A 27,598-nucleotide genomic window follows, 5' to 3' on the forward strand; every position below is an offset into this window, starting at 1 on the left:
ATAGAGCGGAGGGAGGCAGGGAGGAGGAAAGAGAGGGAAAAAAAAAACTTTGATGAGAGAGACACACATCGACTGGTTGCCTTCCATACAACTGCAAACAGGGCCAGGGATCCCAGGGATCGAATCGCAACTGAGGTACATGCCCTTGACTGGAATCAAACCTGTGACTCTTGGGTCCACGGGCCAATGCTCTAACTGCTGAGCCAAACTGGCCAGGGCTTGCCCAAGGCTTTTTAATTTAAGAGCTCACCTTTATGTGTTCTGCTGAAGACAGTTTATTCCTATCCATTCTCTTTCAAAGTTTGAGAACTATTTATGCTATTGTGTAGTGTTCATTTTTTGCAAAGCATGACTTTGTAGTATATTCTTAGGCCTAAGGACACATTCTAATATGTTCTAATCATCTTGAATGTGTAACACATGCACTTTGAGTCTCACATATATTAGCTGTTGCATGAAAATGTTTTATAGCTATTTTAAGGAATAGGTAAACAGTAATTACTGTCAGCTATTACTAGTTTTATGTGAAGCAAGAACAAAGGCATCCTTGGAAGAACTTCATGAAATATTTTACAATTATTAAGTTTGGTATTATGCTTCTGGGAACCCTGATTATAGCTTTTTCTAAGCAAACTTATATTTTATGTATAAACATGGAGGGTTTATCATTAGATGGTATTGCCCAACTTTGCCATCAGATGTCAGCAGACCAAATAGGAAAGTCCCATGTTGTGTAACAGATTTCACTACTAAATCTTTGATATAGTCTGCTGTTTTTATCTTTTTTGCACACAGCCCTTCTTGGTACTAGTTTTTACAAAAATATAAACTATATCTTTTTTTCTTATAAATAGGAATTAAGGGAGTTGACTAGCATAGTTTATTTAGCTTTTAATAACACACAAACACTTTTATTTTTTATACAGGTTTTTCAAGTACGAAAAGTAACAGGAGCAAATACTGGGAAAATATTTGCCATGAAGGTGCTTAAAAAGGTGATTTCTTCTCTCCTCTTTCCCCCCAGACTATATTAAAATCTACATTTTGATCTAAAATTCTCAGTCAAAATATATTTCTAACACAATTGTAAGTCCTCTTAGAACGTGGGATATGTTTTATTATTATTATTATTCCTGTTTTCTTTCTGCTTGGCGAGGGTAGAAAGGAGAGTTCTTTCAGTTCTTCTATGCGGTAACTTTTATCTCTTTGTTCTGGTCTCCATGTTTCTAACTAATTAGCATATTCTGCTATCACTTAATTCATCTGTTTTAGAATTATGTATTGACTTTCTATTTTTCTTTCTTTTACCCCGTCCTCCCTTTTTTTTTTTTTTAAATCTTCACCCGAGGATATTTTTCTATTGATTTTTAGATAGAATGGGGGGAAGGGAGTTGGGCGGGGGGAGAGAAACATTGATGTGAGAGAGACATCAGATTGGTTGCCTCCTGCTCAGCTGGGGATCAAACCTGCCCTTGACCGGAAATTGAATGCACAGTCCTCAGGCCAGTGCTCTAACCACTGAACCAAGCTGGACACACCCCTTCCCCCTTCCTCCCTTTACCCTGCACTCTCTTACTTCAGTTTCATTGAATCTACTGTTGTTTTTCTATACCTTCCAACAACTCTTTAAATACCTTTCAGGCAATGTTCTGTGGTCACACTTATTAGATATTCCTTTTCTCAGTTTATCATTTATTTTCCTAGAGACATCCCATACGAATCTTCTGTATTGATAGCTCTCTAGGCATAAATGTCATTACTGGACTTTCCCTTTACCACAATCCTTGAAATTCTCTTGACTTTTTCAATGTGGGATTTTTTATTTCCTGGGTCCCATGTCTTCCAGATATCAGTATCTGTAGGTCTTTTGTTTTTGTCTGCGGGCTGATGCTCTAACCACTGAGAAAAACCAGCCAGGGCTCTATAGGTCTTTTTTCTGGTATGGATCAGTTGGTGCTGAGAAAGATCCTCTGTTCTTTTGCCTAGAAAAAGCATTCTGGAGGTAGATGAGAGAGAAGAGAGATGGAGATCTCACCTTTCCACATGCATACTTTTACTGAAGTCATTTTTACTTTAGCATTTTACTCTGTATTGATCCTTCACTCTTTTTTTTTTTTTCTAGAGAGTACACTGGTAATTGACTGGCTGGTTAGTGTGAGGATGGGAACCTTGTTGGTGTATCTGTTACTTATACAGACTTTCAGATGCTCTCTCTGGCATTAGTCCCTGATGACTCTAATTTTTTCCCCCTTTCTTTTTATTTTTGCATCTAATTTTTGAACCCTGGTAGGGTTCTGTAGATGGCATCCACTTCTTTTGAGTTATTTCTCTTGGCAGGCATTTAAGTTTGATCATACCTCACTATACTAAATAACGTACTATTACTTTATCCTTTCTGTCTTCACTTTTGAGGTGTGGAGTTATGCATGTTTCTTAGTTTTATTTAAGATGATGGATTATGTGTTTGGTTTCTTGTTCTTTTTGTATGGGATTAAATTATGAAAAGATCACACTGTCTTAAAATAAGTACTAGTAGAAAACTTAAAAAGGTAATTAAAATGACTTTTTGGAAAAAAATATAGGGTTTTTAATGCTTTGATATTTATTTATCTTCTTGATTTTTACTTAAGCAGTATAAATAACTTCTTAATTCAAAAACCAAGGAACATACTGTGGCCACACCTTATTTATGATTGTTTTAAAGAAGCAATTTAAGTATTCTGAACATCAGATTCTGCATTAGCAAGTCAGGATCTGCTATCTGGCTTTTCCATTGAAATAATTTGAGATTAATGATTTTTTTTTATTTTTTTATCTGTAAACCATATTAGGTTTACAGATAAAAGCCTAGGGTTGTAGAATTGGAGACAGTTCTAGAAATGTTAAAAGAAGTACTGGTCAAGACTCTTGGAGTAATCCACTCCTTTTGATATGTTGCTTATGTTGCTTATTCATGCCTGATAATCAGAGATGATCGTAATTAGTCATAATTATATCTCGAGTGAGGTATGTTTCTGGCTCCATTGTCTATAATGAAAAAAAGAGGTGGTTGTTTTTTTCACTGGTGGTGGGTGTGTGTGGTGTATTGAGAAATTCATATACTTTAATTATTACTAAATGTCAGGCTTCCTTTTTGGACCCAGGCTTCTGAGACCTAACTTGCTTGTCTCTCCTTTCACTTAGCTACACTCCTTCCCACTTTTGGGGTTTTTCTTTCCCCAGGCCTGGGCTAGAGAATCAGATACTGTCCCATTCTTTACTTGGTGTTCCTGAAAAAGCTCACAGGAAAAATAATGAAAGGGAAGAGATTGCTAGGTTTAAGCCTAGGGTTGTTTGTTTGTTTGTTTTAAGCCTAGGGTTTTAATTCCTAAATCCCTGGATAAGATGACTATATATGCTCCCTTTGAGTTTCTTCCTTCTGATTTTTTTTTTATCCTGGAAGCAGAGAATACTAACCCTCCTGACTTGAGTATGTGATAAGAATATACCTCTTTCCAGCCTTGAAGAGGAAATGAGAGTAGAACTAGGTGTCCCCTTTTCTTAACTGTGTTGTTTATATCTGGATAGTCTGTCTGGATTTATCAGGTATCCTGGGATTGTTTACTCTTTATGGGTATGGTCTCATTTGGTATTTGCTCATGGTGGAATGTTGAGGAAAAGAGTATTTCTGACAACTATCTCTCTACCCTACCATTGTAACAAAAATGTATGCTGGAAGCAAATTACTATTGCCCATGGCATTTAGTTTGGCCTGCACTGTAAATTTTAGAACCTTTGACTTAAGGCTAGTGGCTCACAGATTGGTCATACTTCCTCTATTCCTTCTTTTATTGAACTAATTGAGAATCTGCAGTGTGCTAGGCATTATGCTAGATACTAGGATTTAGCATTTGAAACAAATGTAGTCTCTGTCTCTCACTCTCCTACTGTATAATTCAAGGGAAGAACTGAGAGGCTTTTTTAAAAAAAATATGGTTTTATTGATTTTAGAGAGAAACATTGGTCAGTTGCCTCATTTAAGGGCCCTGAATAGGGACTGAACCCACAACCTGGGCGTGTGCCCTGACTGGGAATCGAACCAGTGACCTTTCAGTGCATGGGATGATGCTCAACCAACTGAGCCACACCAGCCAGGAAGAGAAGCTTATTCTTTTTCTTTCTTCTTTTTTTAAAAAAATAAATTAGTTTTGTTTTTTTATATATTTTTCTTTATTGATTGTAGAGAGAGAGGGATAGGGAAAGAGAGTTAGGAATATTGATGAGAGAGAACATTGTTTGGTTGCCTTCTGCATGCCCCCATGGGGATCAGGCTAACAATCTAGGCATGTGCCCTGACTGGGAATCAAACCGGCAACCTCTTGGTGCATGGGTCGACGCTCAACCACTGAGCCACACACAGGCTGGGTGAGAAGCTTATTCTTAAAATTACTCTTCTATCCTGTGGTTAAAACCCTTACTATTTGAGGTTTAAGCATATAGCACACTCTTACCTTTTATCAGTCTTTTTCCCCCACTCCCAGGTCTTGTCATCCTGGGTGTCTTCACTGTTCTTGTATTAAGTAATCAATAGGCTAGTCTTCTAATTTTTTTATGATCTCAATTATACCAGCTTTCACCTCCATTCCACTTCACCTGCCTGGTCTTTGGCCCTAAGCCCTTTAGTCTTTTAATCTTTCTGTTTTGTTTTGTTTTGTTTTTTAATCAAGTTCTTAGCTTCTTTCTTATTTCACTTTATTTTTTTAATGTATAATCTTTTTGGGTTAATCCTCACCCGAGGATATTTTTTTCATTGATTTTTTTCAAAAAGTATGTTTTTGTTGGTTTTTTAGGGAGAGAAGGGAGAGAGAGAGAGAGATAAAAACATCAATGTGAAAGAGAAACATGGATTGGCTACCTCCTACATATACCCTACTGGGGATCAAGCCCGCACCCTACTGAGGATGGAGCCCATAACCCAGGCATGTGCCCTGACTGGGAATTGAATTGGGACCTCTCAGTCCATGGGATGACATTCAATCCACTGAGCCACACCGGCTGGGCTCCATTGATTTTTTTTAGAGAGTAGAAGGAAGGGAGGGGAAGGAGAGAGAGAAAAAAAAAGAAAACATTGATGTGAAAGAGACACATCAATTGGTTGCTTCCCACATGCACCTTGACTGGGGCCAGGGATTGAATCTTCAACCCAGGTACATGCCCTTGACCTAGAATGAAACCTGCGACCCTTGGGTCTGTGGGCTGATCCTCTAACCGCTGAACAAAACCAGCCAGGGCTAAGTTATTTTTTTCATTTTAATTTTTTAAATGTTTTTATTGATTTTAGAGAGAGTGGAAGGGGAGAGGGAGAGATAAAAAACATTGATGAGAGAGAAGGATCAACATCAGTTGGCTGCCTCCTGCATGTCCCCTACTGGAGATCGAGCCCGCAACCCAGGTATATGCCCTGACTGGGAATCGAACCAGCAACCTTTTGGTGCCGTGAGTTGACACTCAATGCTGAGCCACACTAGCTGAGCTATTTTTTATTTAAAAAATTATTTTTTATTTTAGAGAGGAAGAGAGGGGGAGAGAGAGATAGAAACATCGATGAGAGAGAACAATGATTGGCTGCCCCCCCACTGGGGATTTGGCCCACAACCTGGGCATGTGCCCTGACTGGGAATCGAACCGGCAACCTCTTGTTGCATGGGTCGATACTCAACCACCGAGCCACAAGGGCCAGGCTATTTTTATTTTTATCCTCATCTGAGGATATGCTTAGAAAGAGGAAGGGGGAGAGACAGAGAGAGTGATAGAAACATCAGTGTGAGAGAGAAACATTGATCAGTTGTCTTTCACTCATGCCCTGACTGGGGATTGAACCCAAAACCCAGGCATTTGCCTTGACTGGGAATCGAACTGGCAACCCTTTGGTGCACAGGATGATGCTCAACCAACTGAGCCACTCCAGCCAGGCAATGTATAAGCTATTTTTAAATTTTTCAAATTTTTATTGAATTTTTTTGGGTGACATTGGTTAATTCACTTTATTCTGAATCAACCTCCTAGTCAACATCATCTACCACTTGAGTTGCTTGCTAGCTCCATTGACCTTATGGTCAGAAAAGTCCTCAGCGAGTTTAGTTGTTAATGCACCTTTATTCCTGTATCTCAGCTACTGAGCATTGCTAGCATACATCAGACAAACTTGTACATTGGTGCTGGATCAAATTTCATAGTCCCAGTTCATTTGGACCCTCAGTACTCACCAAACATTTTTCTACATGTCCCTAGCCAACTCATTCCATTCTCTTCAACTGTTAGAGCCTTGACTATCCATCCCTCTACTTCTTTTAGCAGACTGCTTCTCTTCCTGCTTGAGGCTGTCAGGTGTGACTCCCGTTGACTTCCTGCTCTGAAGTCTACCCTCAGTATCGCGTTAATCTACATTTTCATCTGTCTCTCTACTTCTTCTCTCCAGTCATAGTGGGAGATGTGTTCCTCCTTTCCAAGGTTAAGCCCCACTCCCTCTCTTTTGTTTTTTTTTTCCCCTCGTTAAAACAGATCAGAAACTTGACTCTTTGATCAAAGAATGGAGAAGTACGAGCTCTTGCTCTGAAGATTACCTCTCTCTAAATTAGGAAAGTATTAAAGGATTGGGCAGGGGATGGAGGGGGGTTGGTTAGGCTGGTTCATGGGCAGAGATTTCCAAGAAAGGGTAGAGAGTTCTTGGATTTCCAAGAAAGCATGTGCAGTTCCCAAACATTCTTGGAACATGCTTAGCCATACATTACATGTCTCATTTTAATGTTAAATCTCCACCCCTGGGTATGATTTTAGTATGCCAGTGAAGAATAGGTCACTTGGGAAGGAGTGCCAGGCGCTGTCTTGGATCTTTCCTGTGCAACCCGTTTTCTCATTTGTGATCCTTGGGTTTCTTATCTGGTTCCTGATGGCTAGCCTCCTTGGAATTTCTCTTTTTCCTTGCGTTCAGCCTGCTGGATAGACAGTGCACTTTGGCCATGTCTGGGCAGCGAAGGTAGGATACACCATCTCCCTTGGAAGAGCAGAGGTCACCAAGCTGCCTGCCCTACTCCGAGCACATCTCCTCACACATGCTCACTCTGGGGACCTGATAGCCTGTTGATCCAGAGTATGTGTGCAGCATGCGCTTTCTGGAATTTTATGTGTACTCTGTGTGCCTAAGCTTGTTCTTTTATGTTTTGGATTCCATCCTTTTCTGCCTCTTAAGGGTCTATTCTCTGCCACTCCTCTCTCTTTTTTTAATCTTCTATCATGACATTTTAAATTTAAATATCTTCATGCCTTTGCCGTATTTAGCCAAACAAATTCTTCCTTCACTGCGGGTCTCCCTGTAGCCTTTACCCTCTTCGCCTTTCATAGCTGAATTTCTTTTTTTTTTTTAATTTCTTTTTTTTCACATTGCTGAATTTCTTGAGAAATCATGTTTTATTCTTTCTTTTTTTCACTTACTATATTTTGACTTAATGATTACTATTTCAGTGAAACTCTTGTCCCTTATCTCACCAGTATCCTAATTGTTGAACCCAATGGTCTTATTTCTTTACTTCTCTGTTCCATTGAAGCTATTGACCATAGCAATTTGAAACAGTGCTTCCTTGACTTATGTGATTTTACTTTACTGATTTTTTATCTTATCTCTCAGTCCTTCGCTTCTCAGACTTTCTCAGAATTATTTAAAAAATTTAAACCTCCTGAGCAGTTACAAATAATATATCTTTGAAACTTTTCGAGCTTTCTAAAGAGTTGTAAGAATAGTACAGTGATCAGCAGTTGTTGAATTTGCCATATTTTCTTTGTCTGCTTCTCCCTCTCTCTTTTTTTTTTTTTTTTTTTATCCTTACCCGAGGATATTTTTCCATTTTTTGTACAGATAGAGTGGGAGGGAGAGAGAGGAAGGGAGAGAGAGAGAGAAACATCGACGCGAAGGGACACATCGAGTGGCCACCCACACGACCAACCAGGGCCGGGGACAAACTGCAACCGAAGTACGTGCCCTTAGCGGGAACCGAACCCGGGTCTCCGGACCGCAGGCCGACGCTCTAAGCGCTGAGCCAAACCGGCCAGGGCTGCTTCTCCCTCTCTTCATCTCCGTTCTCTGTATATGTATGTTAAAACTTTTTGTTTTATTTATTTTTGTTATACAATTTTAAAGGTAATTGTAGATATGACACTTTCCCCTAAATATTTTTTTTTTTATCTTTGTATGTATTTCTGTGTGTATCTCTTAAGAAGAAGGGCTTTTTTATACATAAACACAGTGTAATTATCACACTTGGGAACTTTAACATTGATATACAATGCTCTTTTCAAATACATTGTCCATTATCAAATTTCTCCAGTTGTGTGAGTAATGTTTTTTATAGCTGTTTTGTTTGTTTTTGCTATTCAGGATTTAATTAAGGACCACACATTGCTTTTAGTTGTCCTGTCTCTCTAGTTTCCTTTACTCTGGAGCCATTTCCTAGCATTTTAAAAATGTTTTTAAATTTTTTTGCCTTTCACGACATTAACATTTTTTAGAAGAGTCCAGGCCAGTTGTTTTGCTGAGTATCCCTTAACTTGAATATGCTTCATTATTTCGTCATGAAAATGCTTACTTTTAAATTTATGTAAAATACTTTTTGCAGGTGTATTGTGTCCTCAGTACATAGGCTCAGGAAATACAATAATTCAGTCTGTCCCACTCTTCAACAAGGTTGAGTTTGAGCACTTAGTTGAGGTAGTGTCCACTAGACTTTCCATTGTATAGATATCTTTTCACCTTTGTAATTGATAAGTATTTATGGAATGATAGTGAGAGACTGAGTATTCTGTCGTAATAAGTTTTTTTTAATAAAATGTTTTTTCTTCATTGATTTTAGAGAGAGAGAGGAAGGGAGAGGGGGAGAGAGATAGAAACGTCGATGAGAGAGAACATCGATTGGCCACCTCCCACTGGGGATTTGGCCCACAACCTGGGCATGTGCCCTGATGGGGAATCGTACCAGTGACTTCTTGGTGCATGGGTCGACGTTCAACCACTGAGCCACACCGTATGGGCTTTTTTAAAAAAAAGAATAGTTTATTGGTTTTTAGAGAGAGAAAAAGGGAGAGGGAAAGAGAGAGAAATATTGATGCGAGAACGCAACATTGATTGGCTCCCTCCTGCACACTCTCCATCTATGATCAAGTCTGCCACTGAGGCATGTACCCTAGACTGGGAATCAAACCTGCATACCTCCTAGTGCATGGAATGATGCCCAAACAACTGAGCTACCCTGGCCAGGGCTGTCCTAATAATCTTTTTCCCCAGGGTTTTTATCATCCATTGTTTCTTGTCCAAATCAAATATTAATTACTGTGGTGGTTATAAAGTGAAGACCTTTTTATTTTTATTATTTTTTCCTATATTAGTGTAATTCTTCTGTAGGTAAGAGCTTTTCATTTTTTTTTTTTTTTATTGATTTTCTTAGAGAGGAAGGGAGACAGGGAGAGAGAAGGAGAAACACTCATGTGAGAGCAAAACATTGATTGGCCGCCTTCTGCATGATCCTAAGTCAGGGTGTGTGTGGGAGGCAACTGGTTGATGTTTCTCTCTTGCATTGGTGTTTCTCTCTCTTCCCCCATCCCTGCCTCCCTCCCTCACCCTTCCTGTATTTAAAAATTCAATTAAAACATTTTTTAGCCCTGGCCGGTTTGGCTCAGCAGTTAGAGCGTCCACCTGCGGTTCAGAGAGACCCGGGTTCGGTTCCCGCTAAGGGCATGTACCTCGGTTGCAGTTTGTCCCCGGCCCTGGTTGGTCGTGTGGGTGGCAGCCACTCGATGTGTCCCTTTCCCATCGATGTTTCCCTCTCTCTTCCTCTCTCTCCCTCCCACTCTGTCTGTACAAAAAATGGAAAAATGTCCTCGGATGAGGATTAAAAAAAAACAAAACATTTTTTAAAAAGTCAGTATGGACTTTTTTCCTTAGTATTATCCATTTCTTTTGTTACTCAATTTGGTCCTCAAATTGTCCTAAATTTTGCTAGAGAGAGAGATCCCTTTCAGTTTTTGACTACTTTCTTATTTTTTGGTTCAATAGAGTGCTTTAGGTTTACCCTGCACTTTCCCTGATCGTGGCCCAGAACCAATCGTTTCTCCAAGGGCCCTGGTTACTTTTATTTTTTATTCTCACCCAAGGACTTTTTTTTGCATTTATCTTCAGATAGAGCGGGAAGGAGAGAGAAAGGGAGAGAGAGAGAGAAACATTGATGTGAGAGAGACACACCGAGTGGTTGCCACCCACATGACCCCAACGGGGCCGGGGACAAACTGCAACAGAGTTACGTGCCCTTAGCGGGAACCGAACCCGGGACTCTCTGGTCCACAGGCCAACACTCTAACTGCTGAGCCAAACTGGCCAGAGTGGCCCTGGTTACTTTTGATACAAAAACCAAGATAATGGTTGCCACCTGTGCTCCTTGCTACTAAAATGTCATCGTTTTTGGCTCTTTCAGTGGACAGAGAGCTAGGGAGTTTTTGTTTTTGTTTCTGTTTTTTCTTATTTATTGAATTTATTGGGGTGTCATTGGTTGTTTTTGCTTTAAATCATGGCTTCATGTTGATATCCCTAATTCCAATCTAATTTCATAGAGTTCTTTCCTCAGTCCACATTTACATCTCCGTTTTTCCATAGTGAGATGCCTGATAGTATCAGTAAATTTACTCATTTGTATGTTATATACATAATAGTTTGAGAATACCAATACTACTAGTAGCTACAAACCTACTAAATGTGGTTTAAGATTAAGTACAGCATAGGAAATATAGTAAATAATACTGTAATAACAATGTATAATGCCAGGTGGATACTGGAAATATCAGGGGGAACACTTTGTAAAGTACATGATTGTCTAATTACTATGCTGTATACCTGAAACTAATACCAAGTAATATTGAATGTAAACTGTAATTGAAAAAAAAAGAAAAATATTTCTTTGCAATTTTTGTTATGCTATGCTTATATATGTATGTCACTACATGTGTAGTGTAAAGTTATTTAAATATCTTTTATACTGTGGTAAAATTCTCAATGTAACATTTAAGTATATGTATTTCTGTTGTATTCAGTTTTATTTCCCTCCTCCATCCTTGTTGATTTAATTTTATTTTTGGAATATATAAAACATTAACATGGTTTGGAATTCAAAATCACCATTTTATAATCATAGTAGTACTTGATTTAGGCCAGAAAAAAAAAAAAAAAGAATGAGAAAACCATTGAGGTGTTGCTTAGAAGGCATATCTCATTTCCTTTCCTACCTTTTTACTGTCATTAGCTTTGGTTTATCTTAGTTGCATTTTATAATCATAGCTATAAGCAGATACGTGTATATATATTATTATTTCCTCTTTCTTACACAAAAGAGTAGCATACTGTGTATACTGTCATGGCATATATGCTCTTTTGCACCTTGATTTTATGGAGATGTTTCTCATTCTTTTTTTTTTCCCCTCACCCGAGGACATTTTTCCATCTTTTGTTCAGGTAGAGCGGGAGGGAGAGAGAGGAACAGAGAGAGAGAGAAACATCGATGTGAAAGGAACACATCGAGTGGCTGCCACCCGCACGACCAACCAGGGCCGGGGACAAACTGCAACCGAGGTACGTGCCCTTAGCGGGAACCGAACCCGGGTCTCTCCAGACCGCAGGCCAGTGCTCTAACCGCTGAGCCAAACCGGCCAGGGCGTTTCTCATTCTTTGTAAAGCTTTTTTTACACATCGTGTAGCTAGTCCATAGGTTTTCAGCCAATATTTTATGCGTGGTCATCTAGGGTGTTTCTGATGTTTCACTTTCACAAATAATACTGCAACTAATAACCTGTATATATGCTTTTTCATGTTGCTGGACGTGCACCAGAACTTAGTCCTAGAACTTAGACTTAATGTGTCCAAAACAATGCATAATTTTTCCCTAAAACTTTTTTCTTCGCTTCCATTCCCTGTTATTAAATGACACCATTATCTATTCTATTACTTAAACAGACACCATGATGTCATCATTTCTTTTCGTATCTAGTTAGTCAGAAAATGCTAATGATGTACCTTTACCCTTTCTTTTTTAAAATTTTAATCTTCATTTTCTTAGTTACAGGTCTGACTTCTTGCTTAGTTTTTTGTACCTGGCCTCCTAACAGGTCTCATTTCATCTCTTCCCTAGAACTCCACATTGTTACTAGAACTGTCTTTCTGGAAGGCAAGTGTTATTCATTTCCCTTACCTCCGCATTTCTCCTCTGCCTCTAAGATAAGATTCAAACACCTTTGGCTCAGATACCCAGGCCTTCTATTTTCTGGCCTCCACCTACATCTTCTTCCTAATCTCTAACCACTTCTAACCATACTGAACTACTTACAGAGTTGCTAGATATGTCTTATTCTGTCAAGCCTCTTTTGCACTGGGAATGCTTTTTTATGTCCTCCACATTTCATCTTAGTAACCTCATGATACAGCTTAGGTACTACCGCCTCAAGGAAGACTTCCTGCCAGGTCAGATGCAGTTCCCCTGTTGATCCATAGCACCTTATGCTTTCCTCCATTGACATCTCTCTTCCCTGAGACTTTGGGCTCCTGTGGTCTAGAGACTCCTTCTGTTAGTTCTGCTTTCTTGTTACAGAGCCCAGAGCATAGTAGACATTCAACAGTTAATGAATATAATTTGCTTATATTTTTTTAAAAAGTATCTTTAGGTTTTCATTTATATATTCACTGCAAAAAATCCAAACAGCACAGATATAGATATAGATGCAAATATAGATTAGATATAGATATAGATATAGATATAGATATAGATATAGATATAGATATATACTCTCATGTCTTCTATTTACCCTTATCTCAATTTCTGGTGTTAACTATAATTAATAGTTTAATATTGGGGGGAAAAGCACAAATTAGATTTTCTGGCTACTATAGAATCAAATGTCTACTGTTTTGTTCTTATAGATCATCTCTTTTCCTTTAGGCAATGATAGTAAGAAATGCTAAAGATACAGCTCATACAAAAGCAGAACGGAATATTCTGGAGGAAGTAAAGCATCCCTTCATTGTGGATTTAATTTATGCCTTTCAGACTGGTGGAAAACTCTACCTCATCCTTGAGTATCTCAGCGGTCAGTACACAGTTTGGTGTAATTATTTGCATTTGCTCCAGAAACTGGGTCAAAACATTATTTTCCAATGGAAAAATGCTTTTTCCCAATGTGATCAAATAGTTCTTAAAATTGACGAATACATTGACATAAGGAATTCAGATGTGACCAGATGTTTCTTTTTGCAGACAAATATGAAGGAAACTTTAAAGGTTAAGTTTTTTTTCTCCCATCTGTAAATTTTATCTTAATTCCTTTGTAACCAGTTACTTAACAGAATAACTAACACCCAGTTAGTTGATGGTGCCGTCAAATTAACTACACATGGGTAAGATACTATAATTCAAATGAATCATTAAGGTATTTCTAAACTGAAGTAGAAAACTTACAGTATTGTTTAAGATATTGCATATTTTTGGAAATGGGTCTCAAAACAGAAGTATTTTGGTTTAATGTAGCTTTATTGATAGATTATGCAGTTTACATTAGAAATCATCCACATTTTCCAGAGTTTACCACCTCCTAGGAACTAGTTAATCCACATATCATTTTCTAGATCACGCAAGTACACTTGAGTTTTCTGAAAAATAGAGATTTCCCAATAATATGTAACATGGAAGAGAAAGCTGCAGAATTTAGTAACTTTGTGTGACATTCGCCAGGTTTTTTTTTTGTAACTTAATTTTGACATAATTTTATATTTTCACAAAAAGTTGCAAGAATAGTACAACTCCCACATACCCTTAACCTATATTCCCCAAGTGTTATCATTTTACCACAGTTGTTTTGTTTTATCCTTGTGTTCTGTGTGTGTGTGTGTGTGTGTGTGTGTGTATACACGAATACATATATACATAATTTATTTCTGAACTATTTAAGAGTGTTGCAGACATGATTTTCCTTTGCCCCTAAATATTTTAGTGTATATTTTCTAAAATCAACAGTATCTATACTAAAATTATTATAAATACTAAATTTATTATAAAGCTATACTAAAATTATTATAAATAGGAACTTAACATTGATACAATAATATCTCCTTAGTTTTCTTTAATCTGGAACAGTTCTTCAGTCTTTCTCTTTCATGACCTTGACATTTTTGACAAGTATAGGCCAATTATTTTGTAGAATCCATCAATTTGTGCTTATCCATGTTTCCTCAGGATTAGTTTCAGGTGATACATTTTGGGGAGGACCATCCAAGTGACATTGTTTCCTTTGTGTATCAGATCAGGAGGTGCATTGTGTGTGTGTGTGTGTGTGTGTGTGTATACACACAAATATATATCTTTGTGCCATTATTGTTGATGTTAACTTTGATCACATGTATAAGGTTTTTACCCTGGTGAGGTTTTGTTATTAATAAGTATCATGAGGAGATATTTTGAGATTACTTAAATATCTCGTCTCTCATCAAGCTTTTCAAATATGGTTTTAGCATCCATCGATTCTTGCCTAAAACAATTAACTATGATGGTTGCCAAGTGATTTTTCTTATTCCATCATGCCTCCTTCATTTATTATTTGACATTCAGCTGTAATGAAGAGCTTTCCCATCTCCTCCATTAAAAAAATTAATTTATCTAAGATTTATTTATCTATTCCTTGATTTATATCACCGTGGACTCATGGATTCTAAAATGATTCAGTTGGATATAATCGTTTATTATCATTTATCTTGACACTCAAATCGTGCCATGCTTTTTACAAGGCTGCTGCCAGGTTCTTTCAGTTTAAGAGTTATGAGACTGGGCATTCACTAATTTTCAAGGGTGATTTTAGTTATTTACTAACATTTTTCTTCTCAATGGGTAAAATGTTAGAGAAGCTTTAATCAAGATTTTATTTGTTAATCCTCACCTGAGGATATTTTTCCATTGATTTTCTGATAAGAGTGGAAGGGAAGGAGAGAGAGAAAGAGAGAGAAACATCGATTGGTTGCCTTCTGCATGATCCTGACTTGGGTGGGGATTGAACCTGCAACCCAGGTAAATGCCCTTGACTGTAAATCAGACTTGCAACCCTTTGGTCCTAGAGTTGACGCTCTAACTACGGAGTCAAACTGGCCAGGGTCAAAATTTCTTTTTTTTTTTCTCACCCGAGGACATTTTTCTATTTTTTGTACAGATAGAGTGGGAGGGAGAGAGAGGAAGAGAGAGAGAGAGAGAAACATCGATGTGAAAGGGACACATCGAGTGGCTGCCACCTGCACGACCAACCAGGGCCGGGGACAAACTGCAACCGAGGTACATGCCCTTAGCAGGAACCGAACCCGGGTCTCTCCGGACCGCAGGCCAACGCTCTAACCGCTGAACCAAACTGGCCAGGGCCAAAATTTCTTTTTTAACTCAGGTCTGGAATTTATACAAATTTTTTTTTTTTTTTTTTTTTTTTTTTTTTTTTATCCTCACCCGAGGATATTTTTCCATTTTTTGTACAGATAGAGTGGGAGGGAGAGAGAGGAAGGGAGAGAGAGAGAGAAACATCGACGTGAAGGGACACATCGAGTGGCTGCCACCCACACGACCAACCAGGGCCGGGGACAAACTGCAACCGAAGTACGTGCCCTTAGCGGGAACCGAACCCGGGTCTCTCGGGACCACAGGCCGACGCTCTAACCGCTGAGCCAAACTGGCCAGGGCTGGAATTTATACAAATTTTTAAGTTTATAGATATAAAACCTAGAATTCCAAAGTTTATATTTCACATAAAAGTGGGAATACTGCTAAAAATAGAATCCTGAGGACTTAGTTTTATACCTATAATTTTAAGGATCTGTTTTTTATTTTTAAGGCACTGATGTCTTTTAATCATGGTTAAAAGGAAAGTACAGACCCCTCTCATTAGAAATGGGTTGGAAGATTGTATTATTTCTAATGTCTTTTTTGTTTCTTTACAGGAGGAGAATTATTTATGCAGTTAGAAAGAGAGGGAATATTTATGGAAGACACAGCCTGGTAAGTGAAATTTTTGTGGTTGCATGGATTCAGGTAATGATTCATATCATTAAAAGCAAAGCCTTATTCCCACTGTGGGCAGCCAAATGATTCAATAAATTGTTCTGGAGCCAGTCAGTCACTCAGAACTTAAAGGGGGAGAGAAGCAGCTTTGGGACTGGGCAGCTATTGGAGGTCACATCATTCCTTTGCCTCCAGGCCTTGGGTGGACCGCTCATCACGCCAGTTCCTAACAGAACCATTCTCACTGGGGCTTTCTTTCCTTGAATTGGTAAGCTGCCTGCCTTGGCTGTGGGTGAGTGTGATTTTCCAGTGAAACTTTGTGTGCGGAACAGTGGAAAGTATCAGCAATCGTCTCCTTTTTTCTCAGACTTCCCAGTTCCCAAAGTGCAGTCTTGTGCAGGTAATAAGCCTGCACATATCATCTGTGGATTTATTCTATGGCCAGGATGGGATCTACCCTCCTATTTCTTAAGATGACATCTACCTCAAATTAAAAATACACATCCTTTTGTGAGATGATAGTATTGGGTAATAATAAGTCAGTTTATCCTACACATTAATTGAATAGAAAACACTTAAATGTTTTTTTCTACCTTAATTACCAAACTGCATTCCATTGTTTAATTTCAGGCCTTTTCTAACAGAGAAGCTGCATTTAAGAGCCTTAGGGATGAAGTGCCCTTTTTTGGAGGAGGCTCTCTGAGCCATGTTGGAGGCTGTTTGTGGTTGTGCTGGCTGTGAAACTGCCTCAGTTCTAGGACACACCCTCTCATCCTGGAGTAATCTGCAGGATTGCAACATTGTTATGCAGCCAATATTGCAGTGCCTTGTGCTTTTCGAATCCAGACAGGGTTGACTCAGCCCTTTATTCTTTTGAGGTAGATAAATTTGAGTGTCACACAGTTTATAGCTCTGGGCTGTCTGGCAAGAGGGAGGGCAGGTACTTTGGGCATGTACTATATATAAATATGCAGCTTTAAGTAAGGGATGAGTGGGCTTCTAAGGGTCAGGTTATAAGGTATCTTCTGAAACTAAGATTTATTCTTTGAGGATAACAAAATTCTTATTTCCTATGGGATTTTAAAATTGGGGGTGGGTGGAAGAAATTTGTTTTGATCTGAATGACTATTGGCCTAGATCCTACACAGACAGAATAAAACATGACCAGTAACAGTTTGGCATATTCTGGACTTATTTGCAATTTTAGCAATATGTTCTAATGATGAAATAAAATATTTTATAGTTTTAACTAAAGAGTGAAATGTGTCTCCCTGCCTTTTGGCAGATCCTATGCCATCACTTCCCCCACTATTCCCCCTGCCACTAATTTGTTCTTTGGTGCATGTCTGTTTCTTTCAAGGTATTTTGCTCCATACATAAACTGCTTTGAGTAGATGACTTTTTAATTTTTATTAAATCACTTTTGTTTCCAGCTTTTACTTGGCAGAAATCTCCATGGCTTTGGGGCATTTACATCAAAAGGGGATCATCTACAGAGACCTGAAGCCGGAGAATATCATGCTTAATCACCAAGGTGGAGATATACTGTAAACAATTCTATAGTAAATAATCATCGTAAAACCCTTTCACACAGGTCATGGTCATTTTCGGAGCCCCATATTCACATGCCTGTTATTATATACATTTCTCCCTCAAAATTTATGGCATCATGATACTTGCTGAGATTTAAATATTTAGGTATTTATGGTTGATGAGATTAAAGGGCCTTGAGGGCAGCTGTCCTCTCAACTACATTTTAAAATTTAATTCTTACTTTTTATAGCTTATCATTTTTTGAAATCCTTACATAAAATGTGGTGAGCCAAAGCCAGTGCAAACACAAATTTTGGTTTATTCATTAAATTGGAAGGTGAATCTTTTTTTTTAATCCTCATCCGAGGATATTTTTCCATTTATCTTCAGATAGTGTGGGAGGGAAGGAGGGGAGGAGAGGGAGGGACAGAGAGAGAAACATCAATGCTGGAGAGACATGTTGTTTTGGTGGCCTCCCGCACAACCCCCACCAGGGCTGGGGACCAAACCGCAACCGAGGTACGTGCCCTTGACTGGAATCGAACCCGTGACTCTTTGGTCGACAGACCAGTACTCTAACCCTTGAGCCAAACCAGCCAGGGCGAGGGAAAATGAATCTTAATGTTACATATTGGGTTTTCTTTAATGATGAAAATACATAATTTTTTTCTTTTTTGATTTTAGAGAGAGGAAGAGAGACAATCATCCATTGGGCACCTCCTACATGCCCCTCAGTGGGGATTTGGCCCACAACCTGGGCGTGTGCTCTGACCGGGAATTGAACTTGTGACCTCTTGGTGAATGGTTTGATGCTCAACCACTGAGCCCCACTGGCCGGGCAAAATATATAATTATTAGAAGCAGTACTTTTATGATATTATTAATGCTATAAAAAAGGACAGGCTTAGAATTGAACCAAAATAATTGATGTAGCTTTGGAAATAACATAATTTAGTAGGCATCAGTTTATTCTTGCTATTCGTTTGTGACAACAAACATAAAAGTAAGCCCTGGCCGGTTTGGCTCAGCGGTTAGAGCCTCGGCCCATGGACCAGAGAGGCCCAGGTTCGGTTCCCGCTAAGGGCACATACCTCGATTGCAGTTTGTCCCCGGCCCCGATTGGGGTCGTGTGGGTGGCAACCACTCATTGTGTCTCTCTCACATCGATGTTTCTCTCTCTCTCTTCCACCCTCTCTCCCTCCTGCTCTATCTGAAGATAAATGCAAAAATGTCCTTGGGTGAGGATAAAAAAACAACAAAAAAAAGTAAGACATTAATATTTATACAGCTATAGGTTCGGCACAGTGGGCCTTGATTATAATTACATGCTGCTACAGACAGTTCAGTTTATGTGAGAGTAATCTGGGCTAGGTAGACTTGGCAGTTCACTCACACTCCAAAGGAGCAACCAGGTAACCAGGATATCTGGGGGCTGGTAGCAGCTGCTAAGCCTTAGATATCTATGAAACAATGCACAAGGTCGTTAACAATTTTAAATTCTTGGGCAGAAAATGGTATATGGACAACTGACACATGTATAAATATTTCAAACTGCTTCCCTCCTTTTCTTTTTTTTTAAACCTATTTTTAGAGAGAGAAGAAGGGAGAGGGGGGAGAAAGAAAAACATCGATCAGCTGCCTCCCACATGCACCCCCAGTGGGGATCAGACCCAAAACCTGGGCATGTACCGTGACTGGGAATCAGACCCTCAACCCCTTTCAGTTACGGGACAATGCTCCAACAAAGTGAGCCACACTGGCACCTTTCCTTTCTTTTTTTTTTAAGGAGATACACTGCATTTAACCAAGTACATCATGGAAGTATGTATATTTCCCTCCCTCCCGGTTTGCACACATCCCCTGAATGTGGATATTGATTCTGAATTATAAGGCAAAGGATAGAATAGGGAAGTGACTAGTTAACTTCTTTAATTCATAAGCTGAGTGTGTCAAGTGGTTCTCTGAAAATAAAGGTCATATTTCTTCTGTGTCAGGGTAAAGTAGATATTCACATTTGAAACAATAGGCCATTGCCTTTTCTTTTTTTCTGAAATAAACTTGGAATAGTAAGGTCCCTGGGATTGTTGAACCACTGGATATCTAGTGACAGTCCAATAAAGCTGAACTTGAAGTGAAATGTTCTTTGTGTAAGGTGGTGAGTTTATCATTTTTTTGAATCTGAGATGATGGTTCCATGCCATGTAGCAATTTCATTTCTTTTTCTGAACTGCTAGTATATTGGCAGAATGAGCTAACTTGTTATAGTCACTTTGTGAGACCTTTTTAAGAATTGTCACAGTTCACTGTGATAAAAGCTGCGTATTTGAAGTATGGTGCCACACCTTTGTTTAAAAGGTGCAGAATGTCTTTATTAGGGTCTGTGTATTTTTTTGTTGTTGTTAATCCTCACCTGAGGATATTTTACCAATGATTTTTTTTTTTTTTTTAGATAGGGAGGGAGAGAAAGATAGATATGAAAGAGACACATCGATTGGTTGCCTCCTGCATGACCCCAACCTGGGCTAGGGATCAAACCTGCAACCCAGGTATGTGTCCTTGACTGGGAATCAAACCTAGGGACCAAATTGGTCCTCAGGCTGATGCTTTAACTGCTGAGCCAAACTGGCCAGTCCAGGGTCTGTATTTAAACCAGACTTCATCAATTTTTCCTACAAATTACTTTCTCAGGATTATAGAGGATTTTAGGTAGAGGTAAAACTGGAGCCTTAGACACGCCGTTTCACTCTTTTATCTTTACGTTCCCTTTTCTAGATAGATAATATCATTGGCAAAAATGACTCTGTTCTAGCCTTAGAGATAACATTCCATTTTATGCTTGACACTTCGCTAGTTCTTGATATGTTAAAAAGAAATTAAAACAGAAAAAGTTAAATGGAAGGATAGATTATTATCTTGTATGATGTGTTTAAACACTGCACATACTTAGATATCTCAGACTAACCATGCTATAATCTTTCATTGTAGGTCATGTGAAACTAACAGACTTTGGACTATGCAAAGAATCTATTCATGATGGAACAGTCACACACACATTTTGTGGAACAATTGAATACATGTGAGAGCTGCATGTTGAAAGAAATATAATTGGTTTGGGAGTAATAGCTATCTTTTACCTGGTTAAAGTAATAGTACTAAATTTTCTGTAGCATTTTGCTTCATATTTTGTTTTAAAAATTCTTATTCAGATGATATGCAAATGGGTGGATTTTTTAGGCATATTATTTTTCTCATTGTAGGGCCCCTGAAATCTTGATGAGAAGTGGCCACAATCGTGCTGTGGATTGGTGGAGTTTGGGAGCATTAATGTATGACATGCTGACTGGAGCAGTAGGTGCACAGTTAAAAGCTGCATGTATTATGTATGGTCTGTGCTGAGTAGCTGCTAAATCACTGTCGCAAGAGACCTTTCCTGTGCTTCTTGAAATTACCAATGGATTTATTTTTTTTAATTTAGCACAAAAAATGCTTTATTAGTAGTAAGTAATATGACCCCTGCACTTTCTTTTTAATTAATTAATTAATTTTTGTTACAGATGTTTCTCCTTTTTCCCCCACTGATTTCCCCCTTCCCCCACTCCCTGCCCTGTCCCCAGCTTTGTTGTCCATGTCCATTGTTCATGCATATATGCATATAAGTTCTGTGGTTTATCCTCCCCCATCCTCTCTTCTGGGGATTGTCAGTCTGAACTCCACTTCCATGTCTCTGGGACTACCCAATTCCTCAGACGGTTATGTTCATTATATTCCACAAATAAGTGAGATCATATGATACTTGTCTTCCTCTGTTTGGCTTATTTAGCTTAGGATAATACATTCCAGGTCCCTCCATGTTGTCTCAAAGGTTAAGAGATCTTTCTTACAGCTGCATAGTACTCCATCGTGTATATGTACCACAGCTTTTTTATCCATTCGTCTACTGATGGACATTTGGGCTGTTTCCAGATCTTAGCTATTGTAAATAGTGCTGCTATGAACATGGGGGGACCCCTGCACTTTTAAAAACATTTTCATTTAGCCCTGGCCGGTTTGACTCAGCAGTTGGAGCGTTGGCCTGAGGACCAGAGAGTCCTGGGTTTGGTTCCCGCTAAGGGCACATACCAAAAAAAATTTTTTAAATAAAAATAAAAAATTTTTCATTTAAATGAGCTATGTCATGGCAGTCCTGTGAAATAGATATAAAATAGATACTGCCCTTATATTATAAATGGAGAAAGTGAAGCATAAAATTACATAGGGTACCCATTATTATACAAAGTTAATGGTAGAAACTCAGTTCCTTCCAGGACATAACTATTTCCTCTGTCCCATTGTTTCAGAACTAGTCTTTAGCAGTACCTATGTCACAGCATACATTTCTGATCTCTATGCATAACTAATTCAGGAAATGAATAATTTTGATTTATTATATGCTAATTTTTCTCATTCTCTTCTACTCTTAGCCACCATTCACTGGGGAGAATAGAAAGAAAACAATTGACAAAATCCTCAAATGTAAACTCAATTTGCCTCCCTACCTCACACAAGAAGCCAGAGATCTGCTTAAAAAGGTAGGATTCTTAAATAGGCACTGAAACCATAAGCCTAAACTACTAGGATTTAAGTAGAATTAAACGTACATTTTGAATAAAGAATCATGCACAGATATTGAATGAAAAAGCCTATAATTTTTGTAGAGAAAGTACACATTTGTTTAAAGACTTTCTTTTTATTTCCAAATAATGTTTAGTAGTAATTAATAAATCATATTGCCCTGGCCGGTTTGGCTCAGCGGTTAGAGCGTCGGCCTGCGGTCCTGAGAGACCCGGGTTCGGTTCCCGCTAAGGGCGCGTACCTCGGTTGCAGTTTGTCCCCGGCCCTGGTAGGTCGTGCGGGTGGCAGCCGCTCGATGTGTTCCTTTCACATTGATGTTTCTCTCTCTCTCTCTGTTCCTCTCTCTCCCTCCCACTCTATCTGAACAAAAAATGGAAAAATGTCCTCAGGTGAGGATAGAAAAAATAAATAAATAAATAAATCATATTTTTCCAAGGCAAAATAGACAAGCAGATTCTATAAAGAAAAAATAATCAGTTTGACTAAGTAAAGTTAATCAGTGTTTTTTCCTTCTCCCTAAAGCTGCTGAAAAGAAATGCTGCTTCTCGTCTTGGAGCTGGTCCTGGGGATGCTGGAGAAGTTCAAGTAGGGATTGGCATGCTTGGTGGTTTGAGGGGAAGATAATGCTAATTTTATGTATTTGTGAAGGTTGTATATAGTTGCTTATAAGTATAGCTTATTTTGTGATTGGTAACTTCAGGCAGGCAGTTGTCAGTTCACTGAAGTCTGTTCCCCTTGACTGTTCTTTCTGCTCTTTTTTTCCTAGGCTCATCCATTCTTCAGACATATTAACTGGGAAGAATTGCTGGCTCGGAAGGTGGAACCGCCCTTTAAACCTCTGTTGGTATGTATACATGAAAAGCATATGATTAGAGGAACCTGGTACTTTTTAAAAATTTATTTATTTATTTAAACTATATATTTTATTATTATTTATTTTTGTTACAGATGTATCTACTTCTTCCCCCATTGACACCCTCCTCTCGCTTCCTACCCCATTTCATCCCCCCCAGCACTCTTGTCTATGCCCTTGCTTTCTCCCCATTTTATTTATTTATTTATTTTATCTTTATTGTTGAATGTATTATAGATGTTCCTCATTTTCCCCCCATTGACTCCCTCCTCCCCACTCCCGCCCCCCTCCTGCCTTTCCCACTGTTGTGTCTGTCCATTGGTTATGCATATAAGTTCTTTGGTTTATTTCCTCCCACTCCCAACCCCCTTCTCTTTGAGGTTTATCAGTCTAGCAACCAATTTGTTCTTCTTAATCCCTTTACCTTTTTCACCCATTCCCCCCAACCCCCCTCCCATCTGGCAACCAACAAAATGTTCTCTGTTATCTATGAGAATGTTTCTGTTCTGCCTGTTCATTTTGTTTGTAGATTCAATTGTCGATAGATATGTATTCATTGCCATTTTGTTTGTTCATATATTTTATCTTTTTCTTCAAAAAGACCCTTCAGCATTTCATATAGTAACAGTTTGGTGGTGATGAACTCCTTTAGCTTTTTCTTGTCTGGGAAAGTCTTTATATGACCATCGATTCTAAATGACAGCTTTGCAGGATAGAGTAATCTTGATTGTAGGTTCTTGCTTTTCATCATTCTGAATATTTCTTGCCACTCCCTTCTGGCCTGCAAAGTTTCTTTTGAGAAATCAGCTGACAGCCTTATGGGAACTCCTTGTAGGTAATTATCTACTTTTCTCTTGCTGCTTTTAAGATTCTCTCTTTGTCTTGAGCCTTTTGCATTTTGATGATAATGTGTCTTGGTGTGGGCCTCTTGGGGTTCATCTTGTTTGGGACTCTTTGTGCTTCCTGGACTCGTATGTCTGTTTCTTTCATCAAGTTAGGGAGGTTTTCTGCCATTATTGTTTCAAAGAGGTTTTCGATTTCTTGTTTCCTCTCTTCTCCTTCTGGCACCCCCAAGATGCGAATGTTGGCGTGCTTGAAGTTGTCCCAGAGGCTCCTTACACTATCCTCATTTTTTTGGATTCTTTTCTCTTTTTGCTGTTCTGATTGGGTGTTTTTTGCTTCCTTATATTCCAAATTGATGGTTTGCTTCTTGGCTTTACCTTCTCTACTGTTGAATCTGTGTAAATTACTCTTTATTTCAGTTAATGCCTCCTTCATTTCTGACTGTGCTTCCTTCATTTCTGACTGGTCTTTTTATGCTCTTGAGGCCCTCACTAAGTTCACTGAGGTTCTCACTGAGTTCACTGAGCATCCTTATAAGCAGTATTTTGAACTCAGCATCTGTTAGGTTGCTTATCTCCATTTCGCTTAGTTCTTTTCCTAGAGATTTGTTCTGTTCTTTCATTTGGGACCTATTTCTTTGTTTCCTCATTACGGCTGCTTCCCTGTGTTTGTTTCTATGTATTACTTAACGAGAGAGATGGGGCTATCTGAGACCAGATGCTGTTCCTTTGAAAGAATTTAGGAAACCCTGAAGCAGGATCCAAGACAGGCCAATCCTGTGGTTAAGCAAGTGGCAACAGCTTGGGTGGGCCTGAAAGTTGGGTGGGGCGGGGCCTCAGGGAGTCACCAGGGCGGGGCTACCAGTGTGAGCCAGGTTGCTGGAGTCCCAGATATGGTGCTGTCTGCTGCCCCAGGGAAGGGCTCACCAAAGGAACAAAGGCCTCTGACAGCACATTTGTCCCGGAGAAAGCCTCCTCTCCAGCCCTCCCTCCAGTGCCAAACAGCTCAGTTCTTCCCTGTATGTCTCTGGCGCCCCTCGAGCTGCCTCCCCTCCAAGCTTAGCGGGAGAGAGTCCAATAAGTCTGTGTGCAGGCCCTTTAAGGAGCTGCCTGGGGCTCCAGCTGCGTCAGCCTCCCTGAGCCTCAGTTCCTGCTGTTTTTTCCAGCCAGAAGTTATGGGGATTCTCTTCTTGGCACTGGAACCCTGAGCGGGGCACCTGGTGTGGGACAGGGACCCCTCAGTCCTCAGGGAAGACCTTCTCAGCCGAGGTACCCTACTGATTTTTATCCGCCACACGTGGGTGTGGGAACAGCCCGTCCGCCTCCGCCCCTCCTACCAGTCTCGATGCAGCTGCTGCTTTTTTTTTTTTTTAATCCTCACCTGAGGACATTTTTCCATTTTTTTGTTCAGATAGAGCAGGAGGGAGAAAGAGGGAGAGAGAGAGAGAGAAACATTGATGTGAAGGGACACATCCAGTGGCTGCCACCCTCACGACCCACCAGGGCTGGGGACAAACTGCAACTGAGGTACGTGCCCTTAGCGGGAACCGAACCCGGGTCTCTCTGGACCACAGGCCAACGCTCTAACCGCTGAGCCAAACCGGCCAGGGCTGCAGCTGCTTCTTTAATTCCGTAGTTGTAGGACTTCCATTCAGCTTGACTTCAGGTAGTTTTGAATGATGGTTGTTCTGTAGTTTAATTGTAACTTTGATATGGTTGTGGGAGGATGCGATACCGTTTACCTATGCCGCCATCTTGACCGGAAGTTGGGACCTGGTACTTTTTAATTTATTTTTTTTAATCTTCACCCTAGGACACTTTTTTTTTTTTTTTTTGGTACGTGCCCCTAGCAGGAACCGAACCCAAAACTCTCTGGTCTGCAGGCCAATGCTCCAGTCACTGAGCCAAACCGGCCAGGGCCTCTAGGACATTTTTGCATTTATCTTCAGATAGAGTGGGCTGGAGAGAGGGAGGAAGAGAGAGAGAGAGAAACATCCATGTGAGAGAGACACAGCAAGTGGTTGCCACCCACACAACCCCAACCAGGGCGGGGACAAATTGCAACTGAAGTACGTGCCCTTAGCGGGAACCGAACCTGGGACTCTGGTCCGTAGGCTGTTGCTCTAACCTCTGAGCCAAACTGGCCAGCGCAGGACCTGGTACTTTTTTAGAATAAGAAAATCTCAGAGTAATCAGAAACAATCAGTAACAGTTTAATAAATTTTGGTCTACCCTCTCTTCTCTTCAGAATCGTTATTCTGTAGTCTTTTTAAGAACTCCTGCCAGTAGTAGTTGATGACTATTAACTTTTTTTTTTCCATCCTCACCTGAGGACATTTTTGCACCTATCTTCAGACAGCAGGAGGGACAGTGGGAGGAAGAGAGAGAGAGAAACATCAATGTGAGAGAGACACATGGAGTGGCTGCCACCACACAACCCCAACTGGGGCCGGAGACAAACTCCAACTGAAGTACATGCCCTTAGTGGGAGCCAAACCTAGGACTCTCTGGTCTGCAGGCTTATGCTCTAACCGCTGAGCCAAACGGGAAGAAGAGAGAGAGAGAGGGAAGAAGAGAGAGAGAGAAACATCAGTGTGAGATAGAAACATTGATTGGCTACCTTCTGCGTGCCCCTACTGGGGATTGAGCCCACAATGCTGGCATGTGTCCTGACCAGGAATTGAACGGAGACCTGTGTCCATGGGATGACACTCAATCTACTCACTGAGCCACACCACCTGGGCTGATTTTACCGATTTTAACCCCATGGTGTTATTGACTATGTTCATCTGTTCCCTGTATTTCTTAAAACTAGTGGTTAGATTTAGATGCTTGATCTGATTCAGATTAAACTTTTGATGTATATTTTGATCAGGAAAAATAATGTGTATTGTGTTTCTTTTATTGGTGTTAGTGGTCATTGTCTACATCAGTGGTTTTCAGCCAGGGTCAGTATGGCAATATCTGGAACAAGTTATCACAACTTGGGAAGGGATGCCACTGGTACGTGGGGGTAGAAGCCAGAGATGCTGTTAAATATCCTATAATACACAGGACAGTCCCCTACAAGAATTATCAGGCCCAAAATGTCAGTAGTGCTGAAGTTGAGAAACTCTGGCCTACTTCTAGGATTGTCTTCTTATAATACTGTTATTCATTTTTTAAAAACATGTTTTTATTAATTTTTTTTAGAAAGGGGGAGAGAGATAGAAACATCAGTGTGAGAGAAACATTCATCACTTGCCTCCTGCACGCCCTCTACTATGGATGGAGCCCGCAACCCTATTCATTCTTTATTTTTATTTATTTTAAAATATATATTTCTTTTATTGATTTTGAGAAGGAGTAAGGGAAAAGGAGAGCGAGATAGAAACATCGATGAGAGAGAACATCGATTGGCCACCTCCTGCATGCCCCCCACTGGGGACTGGGCCCACAACCTGGGCATGCGCCCTGACCAGGAATCGAACCAGTGACTTCCTAGTGCATGGGTCGATGCTCAACCACAGCCACACCAGCAGGCTCATTCTTTATTAATTAGCTGGACTTCTTCCATAGAAAGAAACTGTTTACATCAGTTGTTTGGTTGCCTGAGGTACAGTTCATATAGGAAAGGCAGGATATGTTTGTTTTTTCCCCGGTTTTCAAAATGAATTAATTTCCTAACA

The 27,598-nt window shown here is 39.7% G+C and overlaps 1 protein-coding gene across 4 annotated transcripts in view; it reads left to right on the forward strand.

Moving 5' to 3' along the window:
• The window catches only part of RPS6KB1 (ribosomal protein S6 kinase B1), a 54,947-nt gene that overhangs the window by 17,717 nt on the left and 9,632 nt on the right, over positions 1 to 27,598 (forward strand). For 2 of the 4 annotated variants that reach the window (XR_004960334.1, XM_036268634.1), the window contains exons 4-12: positions 927 to 995; positions 13,005 to 13,152; positions 16,031 to 16,088; positions 17,525 to 17,625; positions 20,610 to 20,700; positions 20,882 to 20,972; positions 22,085 to 22,192; positions 22,758 to 22,820; positions 23,002 to 23,079. Coding sequence is in view for 2 of the 4 variants with exons in the window: in XM_036268634.1 (XP_036124527.1) it covers positions 927 to 995; positions 13,005 to 13,152; positions 16,031 to 16,088; positions 17,525 to 17,625; positions 20,610 to 20,700; positions 20,882 to 20,972; positions 22,085 to 22,192; positions 22,758 to 22,820; positions 23,002 to 23,079 (807 nt within the window). In the remaining 2 variants the exon portion in view is untranslated. Of the gene's footprint in view, positions 1 to 926; positions 996 to 13,004; positions 13,153 to 16,030; positions 16,089 to 16,721; positions 16,936 to 17,524; positions 17,626 to 20,609; positions 20,701 to 20,881; positions 20,973 to 22,084; positions 22,193 to 22,757; positions 22,821 to 23,001; positions 23,080 to 27,598 lie in introns of those variants that run through there. The other 2 variants (XR_004960335.1, XM_036268635.1) reach the window with 2 other exon arrangements.

This window comes from Molossus molossus, unplaced genomic scaffold, assembly GCF_014108415.1.
Source record: "Molossus molossus isolate mMolMol1 unplaced genomic scaffold, mMolMol1.p scaffold_m16_p_19, whole genome shotgun sequence".
Lineage (NCBI taxonomy): Eukaryota > Metazoa > Chordata > Mammalia > Chiroptera > Molossidae > Molossus > Molossus molossus.